The sequence below is a fragment of the Eumetopias jubatus genome, unplaced genomic scaffold (assembly GCF_037043125.1).
Source record: "Eumetopias jubatus isolate StellerSeaLion01/CBP00866 unplaced genomic scaffold, mEumJub1_p1.0 scaffold_16, whole genome shotgun sequence".
Lineage (NCBI taxonomy): Eukaryota > Metazoa > Chordata > Mammalia > Carnivora > Otariidae > Eumetopias > Eumetopias jubatus.
In genome coordinates, this window is record NW_028274822.1 from 13,444,326 (window position 1) to 13,455,559 (window position 11,234).

General features: G+C 43.7%; 1 protein-coding gene across 2 annotated transcripts in view; it reads left to right on the forward strand.

Moving 5' to 3' along the window:
- Positions 1-5,391, forward strand: part of KDSR (3-ketodihydrosphingosine reductase) — a 38,937-nt gene extending 33,546 nt beyond the window's left edge. For both annotated transcript variants that reach the window (XM_028102961.2, XM_028102962.2), the window contains exon 10: positions 1,571-5,391. In XM_028102961.2, the coding sequence (XP_027958762.1) occupies positions 1,571-1,690 (120 nt within the window). In that variant the 3' untranslated portion in view covers positions 1,691-5,391. The remainder of the gene's footprint in view (positions 1-1,570) is intronic.
- The last annotated feature ends 5,843 nt before the right edge of the window (positions 5,392-11,234 follow it).

Genomic DNA, 11,234 nt, shown 5'->3' on the forward strand with positions numbered 1-11,234 from the left:
TCCGCAGTGTAGACTTACGTGGGCACCTCCATGCCTCCATCTAGAGTGTGTCCGGAGTGTAGACTTACGTGGGCACCTCCACGCCTCTATCTAGAGTGCATCCAGAAGGCAGACTTATGTGGGCACTGCCACACCTCCATCTAGAGTGTATCCAGAGTGTAGACTTACGTGGCTGCCTCCACAGATTTCTCAGCTTGGGGTCAGGCATGGGCTTCCACCAAGAAAGAGGAGGATTTAGCTCTTCCTCACACCCTCCCCTTTCTGCTTACGGCCACCTCTCCTCCGGTCCTGCCCTCCCTTTTTACTTATATTGTGATTTTGGTTAGATCTGTATTTGAGATCATCATTATTATGGCTATGTAAATGCTCTTCACAGCTGAACTCTGTATTATACATAATTAATTTTCCTTTCTTGTACAACCTTTTGTTTTCCCTGAAACGGTTATTGGCTTTTTTCTCTGTATTATTATTAATGACAGTCTTCATTTCCTCTCAGAAATATCACTCTATCAGTTTCCCCTTCTGGAAGCAATCCTTCTGGAGCCTTCCGAGCCACCCATCAGGACTGATTGTCCCACGTCCGGGTCCCCTCTGCCTCTCATCTGCTTTGGGACCCCTGTCTCCTGTGTCACATGACATTGCCTTTCTTCGTTGACCTCTTAGTGTGGCCTTTCTTCTAGTGCTCTTCTGAAAAAGGGCCCATGGGAGGCAACATTTGAGAAATAGTATATTTGAAAATGCTTTTCTTTGTAGTTCTGTGCTGTGAAAAACCAATTCCACTCAGAGGTGTTGCATTGAGAGCGTGTTGGCAGGAATCCTGACGGTTAATGGACATCCACTGTCTCAACCTGACACAGTAATTGCCTTCCTCCGGTTGGTTGTCTTTCTAATTATCAAAGAAGCTCGTGGCGGGCAGGCACTGTGTCTTTCTCACCATGGTCCTGGCATCTAGCATAGGGTCCGACTTTTCTGATCAGAACATAAGTCTTAAACCAAAAAACCTTGATGGGAGTTTGGATATTTGGGATGCTGGAGTGGATCTTCTCTAGCTATTAGAATCCGAGGACTACCAAGAATACCTATTTTGTCCTTTGTATAATTTGAATTTACTAATTGGGCAAATATTCTGCTGTTGCGGCTCTGACAGGCGCATGCCGTCCAGGGGTGCAGAGCGGACATCTTCTATCCTTGGTGCTCTCCTGATGCTTACGGAGTTTTTAAATTTTATTTTAAAGATTTAATTTGAAAGAGAAAGAAGAAAGAGAGCACGAGCAGGGAGGAGGGGCAGCGGGAGGGGGAGAAGCAGACTCCCCACTGAGCAGGGAGCCCGACTCGGGGGACATGGGACTCGATCCCAGGACCCCGGGATCATGACCTGAGCTGAAGGCAGACACCTAACCAACTGAGCCACCCAGGGCCCCGCTTACGGAGTTTTCATCGTGTCTATCCTTGGAGCAGATTAGAAGATGTGCCTTAGAAACCCTTTATTAGAGAGTATCTTAAAAGCCCTTGAAGTGAGCTATGGTGTCGTGCTGTTGGACGAGCTCAGGGGTCTGTCTGTGTCTCGCAGGTGGTCACCATGGGCCTGTTCCGCACCATCGCGCTGTTTTACCTCGGAAGTTTCGACAGCATAGTGCGTCGCTGCATGATGCAGAGAGCAAAATCGGAAATTGCAGACAAAACTGCCTAATCCTTACCCCTTGGGAAAAGACTGTTTCTAAATAATCTGAACAGCTTGCTGCTAAAAGGGACCCAGTTTTTGGCCTACAGACACGTATGTATTGCTTTTGACTATGTGAGATTGGACCAGTGCTCCTCAGAAACCTGGCTGCAGGGCGAGGGGATAGACGTTCACCTCCAGGTGATGTTATTAATACTATGCAAATACGGAACAGGAGACCTTTGATTCTCTGGGGCTGAGAGGTGAGGACCCTATGGGAACAAATAGCATGTGAGCAGAGTAAAGAACATCATTCCAGAATGATCATTTACATTTTTCTATTTATTCTTTTTTTTTTTTCTTCTTTATTAAGTCCAGAAATGTACCTTATGATACATAAGACGCAGCCTTGGGGACTTTTTTTAACCTTCCACGAAAGGCAGTGTATGGGTTTCTGGGGCCTTTTTTTTTTTTTCTTTTTTCTTTTTAACATGGTGTATTTTATTCAAGAGTTTTACACATTGCTGGAGTCTGAATGCATGATAACTCACTGTGCTTCTGGTGGACCCTCGCGGCTTCTCTCTCTCTTTGATCCCATAAAAATACAGGGGGATGAGAGAGAGCAGTGCAGGGGAAGGGCAGGAGAGAGAGATTCTCCAGTAGGAGAAATAATGCTTTCTTGTCTTGTTTAGACTCGAATGCATAGAGCACTTTTTTGTTATTCATTCCTGAGGAGAGGCAGCCTCCTAAAATGTTTTCTGAAGAGAAATAAAATCTTAGAAGCTGAAAAGTTTACAATTTCTTCAACAGCCATGATGACGCGGAGCTCACCCCCCCAAATGTCTTGTCATTCTTCTCATGTCTCCCTCCTATTTTGCTGATACTGCTATAATATTTTTATATTACAAAAAAAAAAGACCAGTTAAAATTTTTTGACTTGACTTTTTAAACTAACTCATGAATTAATTAAAACAGGTGAAAAAAAATTAAGAAGTGTAACATTCTTCTGGTAGCATATATGTAGCTTTTAAGAAAGGCCGATGATCATATATTTACATTTTCCTCATTAAGAAAAAGAAGATAGGACAAGGCCGATTTTGAAGATACTCATTTCTGAAAGAAAATGGTCACCCATTCTCTCTGTGACTCCCACTTAACCGGTGAACCTTCTCTCCGTGCCACATGTTAAGGAAGCCCAGTCATCACTCCCACAAAACAAGCCCTCGAAGCCTCTTGGCCCCGTGAATGTTGTTTTCACATCACAGGCTCTGTGGCTCAGTTAGTGGATTTCCACAATTTAAGTGCCTCTGATGGGTTTTGGCCAGTGTTCCCTGCTTCATTTTGTCACTATATGTGCTCCCGACTTAGGGACAGTCCCCGTCATAGTAATGCTATGCCCCTCCTTCTTGCACACACAGTATGCATATACCATGCCTACAAAAGATTAAAGACCTGAAAACTGTAGCAAACCTTTTTTTGCTCTTGAGTTTTGGAACCTCTTGACTTTAAAATGACTTAATTTTTTTGAAGTAAGATATTTAATGGCTTTTATCTTTGGCATCCTTTTAATGAGGATCTGAGAATGGCATATTTTAACACTGACAAAGAAGAAATTGTTTAATATATAAGTTGCTTGGAATGACTTCATTGCAGTTTATGGGGGTGGGTTGATGCCATAATAGTTTCATGAATATCTCCATCTTCTATAGCCATCGTTTGCAAACTACATTAGGTCACATCTCACAGCCTCTTAAGATAGAGTAATGGCTCTATTTCCCTAATTCGCAGAAGACAGTTACACATTAATATCTGGATGTTTCTCACTTTTATTTTTTATTTTTTTCTCATGAATGTTCCTTGAATGTTGGCACCTCCAATTGCTGGTCTAGATGAAGAGTCTAGCCCAAGATGGTGTCTTGTTTAGTCCAATTAACTATTTCACCAGTTATTTCAACATTTTTCACGGTTTCCTCATAGATTGTACTGTTACCCCCAGGTAATCTGCTACCTGAACAAATTTAAGAGCCCCCGTTCTGTGGTGGGAGATACTTTCCCCAACCCAGTTGCAGCTCGGGCATGAGACAGATTTTGTGGAGATCATATCATTAGGGAATGGGTGTCTTTGTCAGACATGTTAAAGGGCCAAAGCTCCGTATCCAAAAAGCTTTGAAAACTAAGTTGTTGTGTTTTTTTCCCCCCTCTCTTCCTAAATTTGGTGCCATTATTCATTTGACAGCAAAACCTGACTTGAACTGATGTATTATAGTTTTGATTTGTCCATTTCATCGACTCTTCATTAATTTTTCCCCAAGAAACACCAATGGGTTTGATTATAGGTATTGCCCCAGATTCTATGGCAATGTTTTGTAATATCCAGTACATGCCCCATATCACTTTTTTCCAAATCTAAAAAATTAGAATTCTGAAACACGTCTGGCCTGAATGGTTTAGATAAGGGATCATAGACATTCAGCAGCACCACACAAAGCTCCAACTTCATCCAAAACATGAAAATATACAAAGGCAAATTCTATTTTTTATCTTTTTTTGGCTCAGTTTTTGTACATTTTTTACACTGACTTTGCCTTTTTTTTTTTTTTTTTTTGCTCAGGGGAAGGAAAAAAAAAAAACACAAAAAAACCCTGAGTCAGATTGTTCAGGAAACTGTTGGCTTTTTTTTTTTTTTAAGGGGTCATTCATTCAACACTTTGTACTGTACCCAGAAGTGGGTATGTCTTACCTATGGCAGAAGGAGTTTAATTACAGTTCTGTTGAAATGTTGGCTTTCTGTTTGTGACCAACAATTTCTTGATTGAGTATCGGTTCCGAAGTGCTTGCCTCCGCTGGGTTTGGTTTTACTGTTTTAGTATAGCGTATTTGTGAGTATATATTTATTCAAAAAATGCTGAATGTCGTTCATCCATAGAAATTCCAGAATATGTTCAAGGACCCTTCATAATTGAAAAAGGTATAAGAAACAATCCCCATTTCTTTTTACAAAAACCAAATCAAGGGAATTGTTCTTCTCTGTTATTTTTTAAAATTTAATTTTCACAGCTGAAAAGAAAAAAATGAAAAATGCTGTTAATATTGGCCTCTGCATTAATACTTACACATGTCCAGTTATAAATCTGTTGGTTAAACCATATATCATTGATTCTTGGAAGTGAACATTGGGAGAGCGTTTCTAATATTTAGATGACAAAAGCATTTTGGGAATAGTTGCTTCAATTCAAAGAATTGTATGTCTTTGTCTTTCTAGAAGAAGGCAATACCATAATTTTTACTGAGTTATATCATCAACAGATTTAATTTTATTACCCCATGTTCTAATTTAAACATGTCTCACTCAATGAGGACACTTTTTAAATATTCATAGTTTTTGACATACGATGCTTTGTATCTTTTTCATGTCCTTAGTTCTTAGTAACTTAGCTTTAAAAAGTACCTCCTAACCATAACCTTCCATATTCTGGACTCAGTCTTGTTTAGTTCAGCGCGGTGACGGCAGATTTGAGATTTTGAAGAGGAGATAATAGCTATTATATTTTACATGTTTGATGGGACAACTCTAAAGACATTTTTAAACTGTAAGAATGCACATGGCTATTTTGATATATATTAGAACTTGTGTTTGCTACTTTAGAAGCTTTTGTGGCAAAATTGTAACCTGATTTTCATATCTTGTATTTCTGAATCACAACAAAAAATAAAATGGGGAACAAGTTTTACAGATGTGAAAATGTATTTTTTTTCCTTAGAAATTTGAGTTTCTTAGGAGTCATTTAAGGAAAACACAAACCTCTTTCATAACATTATCCTAACCTCGCATCCTAAACATTGACAGGGCTTGATTTTGATCCTTTTTTAGGAACTAATATTTTCAGAGTAAGTACTTGGCATTCTGAGCTCCTGTTTCAAATATGCTCTGTGTCTGTGTGACTCAGATATGGAATACATGAGTAAAAGGGTAAGAAAAGTGGAATTTAGTAAAATTTCTTAATGTAATTACATTTCATATAAAAACAAATAATTTCCCACACTTTAAACCTGCATATACTAACAATGAAATATTTCTTAGGACCGATAGATAAAATAACACACCTTAATATTCCTCAATCTTTAAATGGGAAAATTTGGTTTCCATCATGAAGAGATTGCTTGGACATCTTGGTTTGCAAGCTTGAGCTTTCTCTAAATTTGAGCAGTATATATACCATAAATGGCATATGATATCCCTTCTATAATTTTTACATTTGGATGTTTAAAAAGGAAAAAAAAATTTCTTGCGTTCCACTCCTGATTTTATACCCTCGATTTCCCCCTCATTCAGTCTATATTTACTGAGCCTGGCATCCAGTCCCCTGGGGATACTACTCTGCGTACACAGTTCATCCCTCCCTGGTGGTGATTACATTTCTTCTTTCTTCCCTCCCCACTCCTTCATCTCTCTCAAGGCTCTTACAAGTCTTCCTGGACTTCCACTCTTCAGTTTGGGGGCCTCTGAATTTTATACCACAAATGTTTGAATGTCAGACACTGTTCTAGGCTGGGAAAGCCCAAAGGGAAAAATACAGTCCCTGTCCTCAAATAGTTTATAATCTACAGAGGAAAACATATACCAGAAATTACCCTGTGAATCTGACAAGAGCTATGATGAAGTTATCATAATTAACATTAAAAACCTAGCCCGTGGCGGTCACTGTTGTGAGCACATCACATTTAATTCATCTCAATCTACCAAACTCAAACTACCCCGCAAGTAGTACTCTCCATATCCCCTTACGGAGGGGGGCACAGGCACGGCGAGGTTAAGGAACCAGTCCACGGTAGCAGCTACTAAGCGATGGAGCCCACATTCAAACCCCTGCATTTTCTGCCTTTTATGCTCCTATCCCGTGCAGCACAGGTGGGCTCCTGGGACTGCCCAGGGAAGTCAGGCGTGGTCTTACTGGGGGGTAGGTCTGAAGATGAAACTCGAGGCACGAGTATGAATTTGCTCTGAGAAGGTTGGGTGCATTTCAGGGAGATGAGCAGATGTGCAAAGGCAAAAGGCACGAGAGATCTTGGTGTATTCCAGAAAGCACAGAGTTAATACGGCTGCAAGAAGGGAACACAGAAGGGTGGCGCCCAGGTGGTAGATTTGCACCAGATCATGCCATGTAGAGGAGTTGCGATTTTAGCCTCTGAAGAACTCTGAGCGGAAATGTAAAGTGGCCAGATTTGAGCTTTAAAAAGATCGTGGTGCCCCTTGAAATTCAGGAGTTGCTGTGCCCTGAGCCTTGAAGTAAAACCATTCTCATTAGTTTGGAAGATCCCATATTAGATATATATTGTTATGGGTTGAGTTGTGTGCCCTCAAAAGATGTTGTCGACATCTTAACCCCTAGTACCTGTGAATGTGACCTTACTTGGAAATAGGGTCTTTACAGATATAACTGAGTTAAGATGAGGTTTTTTGGTTCCTGATCCAGTATGGCTGGCGACCTTACAAGAATAGAACACAGAGAGACACGGAGAAGGCCACATGACAACAGAGGCAGATCAGAGTCACGCAGATGCCTGCCCAGGCACCCCAAGGACTGCCCGCCGCCACCAGAAGCTAGGAAGAGGCCAGGAGAGATTTTTCCCTAGAGCCTTCAGAGGGAGCCCGGCCTGGCTGACACCTTGATTTTGGACTTCACACCTCCCAAACTGTGGGGTTTGTTTCAAGCTGTTTCAAGCCACCTAGCTCGTGGTACTTATGGCAGCCCTAGGAAACAAAAACATTAACCTTGATTTCTCTAAACATGTTCATCAGTAAGTAATATCCGGGAGACACTGTGCTGTGTGCTAAATCACATAAGAGAATAAAAGTCATTGCACAGAAGAATGTAAATTCTTTGCCTATTTCCCCTCCATACTATGGTGTTATCACATTGGCTGGGCCTATTACTGCAGTTTCGATCCAATGAGAGCAGTAGCCATTTGAAAAATTTAATTCCCTGCTCTTATTTTATTTCACTTTAAATGCCAAGCCATGGATTTGAAACGAAAAAATTGCCACGAGTAAATTTCCTGTACTTGCCTTTGTGAACCAGAAGGAAACATGACTTGCCTGCTATTAAACTCACACAACAGAATGATTCATCTGCAGTTCGTTGCCTAGCTTCAAAGGTTGTTCCTTAGTTATTCTAAACATTTTTTGAGGTTTAGAACCTCAAAATTAGTTAAGTAGGTTTCTCAGTTAAACCAAGGCCTGTTGGTTTAGATTTGGCAGAAGTGTTTGCTTGTAATGACAAGGATGGTTTGAGAGCACATAGTGGACAAATCGGATTCAATCAGTCCTATTGCAGAAGACAGGTTCTGGAGCATTAATGCACTGGGAACAGTATTACTGTTAGTGTTAGTACCTAATGCTAATTGGGAATTCGTATTATAATAATATTCTATAATAATGACCAACAACAAATGCAACCCATCTGAAAACACGTGACACTATTTAGTGTAAGAGTTCATAATATATAACCTATGTCAATTATATCTCAGTAAAGCTGGAAATGATAATATAGAAGACACTTGAAACTGGAAATTAGTGTTCTTGGATTGCTTGTCTGGGAGATACTGTTTTTTAAGCAGGTTTTTTTTTTTTTTTATGCAGGTTATGTGAACCCTTTGTTCTTACTCCCTCTGGTCAGTTCATTTCCTTTATGGATTTATTTCCACTTTAGTTTGCCTAAATGGTTTGGGGTCATGTTTTATATTTTTAACTCTTTCACCTTATCTATTAGTTGTCAATTCCTTCTCAGTTAATGAATGGGGTTTTTGTATCCTCATTTTAAATAAGAGTTTAATAGTTTAATACTACATGCCTATATATAAAACATGTATGCCCAGATTAGAATAATGTCCTTTTTGAATTTCATAAACTTTGGAAGTGTTTATATTGGTGATGGATGAAGAGAACTTTCTGAATGATACTGTTAAACATCAACCAGTAGGTGGCGAAAACTGGCAATAAAAAGCTTTTTGTTTGGCAGACTGGAGAATAAAGAAGGAAAACACAGGCCTTTCAGGCTCTTGATACAATCTCCCTTCCTTGTATCTTGTTCTTTTCTCTTCCTGGTGCTACCCTACTCCTAGAATCCAGCCAGACAAAGCTGCAGGCAGGGTAGTCCATTGGCTCTGAAAAGTGGAAGGCATCTTGGGAAGTGAAAAGCCCATAGTGCATACAGGTGGAAGGTTGTTGGAAGGTCTCCGGCACCGATCTAGGATTCAAACCCAGGACTCCTGACTCAGGCCAGGGTTCCCTCCACTCCCTCCCCAATACCCAGAGACAGTGAATCTGCACACTTCCAACAATACCTGCCCTCACACTTGAAGGTGGAATCTAATAGCCAAATCTGAATGGAGGAATGGTTTCACTCTTTCGATATAAAGAGAATTCAGAACATTCCTGGGTAATATATAATCTTAGTCAAGGACCGGAACGCAGACCGGTCCTGAGAATGGCTGGTGATGGCCAAGATGCCACCGAAGAAGTAAGTCTGAGAAAATCTGTCAAGCGAGGCTCTGTGGGAGCAAAGGTGGGGGGAAAAAACAAGGAGGCTTTTCTTTTTCCGGGAATGGGGGATCCATTTCCTTCTGGGGCCCCCTTTGCAGAAGTACAATCTCTTTTCCAGTCTGTCCTCTCATTTCCTCACTCACATGCTGGGTCTCAGAAGCACTAAGGTTTGAAATTCCTCTTAAGTAATTTTGGGGGTCTAAGACAAGCTTCTTAGAAGATCCTTAAACCATCCTGTGGAGGCATTGGTGGTATAGGTTTCTACTCTTTCTGTGAGAACACATAGCCCAGGTCAGTCTATACTCAGGGTCCATCTCCAGGCCAGAACCTCCCACGCCCCAGTGCCATGTCACAGCCATTAGAAAGCAGGAAGGAGCATCTTCCTTCATTCCTTCTTGCGGGGATAAGAAGTTTGTACGAGGCACCCATCCCTACATGCAAGAGGTTGGCACGTTGGTTGAGTGGGTATGCTAAATGAAGTGAAAATAATTTGTGCTTATTTTGCTCAAGAATACATGCTTTGATTTTAGACTAGGAACGAGACAAAATAAAGATGGTGTCAGAACATGTTTGTACACATTGCAGCGCGTTTCTATGAGCACTATAATCCAGCATCCTATATATTTGTATTTGAGCCCTATTAGGTAAGCTGCTGTGGTTTTAGTAAACATTTTTTTTCTTGGCGCTTTGTCAAAGACTTTCTGAGATAAAAAATAGTTAAACACGCACAACTTGTTTGCCCTCTTGTGCTTTTCTCCTAGGGGCTATTCAGGCTGATGAATGAAAGACTGTGTGCTTGTGTGTACAATATATATCTATGTGTGTGTAGATAACTTGAGAAGGTGCAGCCATCTAGCACTAGCTGCTAGGGGACCCCACAGGCCTTGGAAAAACCCACCCACCCACCCTGGTGTTAGGACCCGGGGCCCGAAAGTTACTCTGTAGCCCCGTGCAGCGTCCAGCCCCAACCTAGCGCCAATCCTGCCAGGGGCAAAGGAAAAACATTTACTTAGCCATTTTAGAGCCCTGGATATCCTCGACTCGCCACTCACTGGCCCGCTGAGAGCTACGTCTGGCCTTGGTCAGGATGGTGTCCCCAGGGTGTGCGTTGCGCCTGCACACCTAGGAAGCAACTTGAAAGTAAACACCTCGCTTGGGACTTCCCTTGCCACTCTTCGCCGGAGGGCAACGCTGAGGTCCCACTGCTCGGGGTCAGCGTGGGCCTGGGTCTTCTCCCTGGCAGCTGCCAAGAGCCGGCAACACGATGTGTACACGTACGTACACACACACACACACACACACACACACACACACACACACACACACGGTTAAAGGGGTCGAAGCACGCGCGCGCGCGCGCGCACACACACACACACACACACACACACACACACACTCGGTTAAAAGGGTCGAATTGATTCCCGGCGGTTGCGCCCTTGACGCAGCCGCCCGGCAGGCCGCGTGCAGTCCCCCGGGCGACCCCGGCCCCACTCGGGCCCCCCGAGCGCGCGCCAGGCCCGCCGCAGGCCCGAGGAGGCCCCTCGCACACCCACCGCGCCGCGGCCGCGCGGGAGGCCTGCGCCGCCCGCGCCACCCACCGGCCGGGCCCGGCGGGCGGGCGGGCCGAGCGGGCGGGCGGAGGCGTCCCGGGCGCGCCCTCCCCGGCCGCGGGCCCTGCGCGCCATGTGTCCTCGGCGGGGCCCGCCGCTCCCGGCCCGGCCGCGGCTCCTTTAACCCGGGAATGGGAGCGGGGCGGAGGGCGGTGGGGCGGCTCCGAGGAGGGCTCTTTCTTTCTTCTTTTTTTGAATGAACCGTGTGACGTACGTACAGGAAACCAGTCGGTTAGAGAGAATGAAGTAAGAGGCCAGACCCCCCCCCCCCGCCCCGCGCCCGCCCCCTTCCTCCCCGCCCCCTCCCCCGCCCGCCGCGCTCCCGCCCGCCGCGCTCGGTTTCCCCGCCGAGCCGCCGCCGCCGCCGCCGCCGCCAGCGAAGGTGCCGGACGCCGGGCCCTCCCCGCCGGCGCGGCCGTCC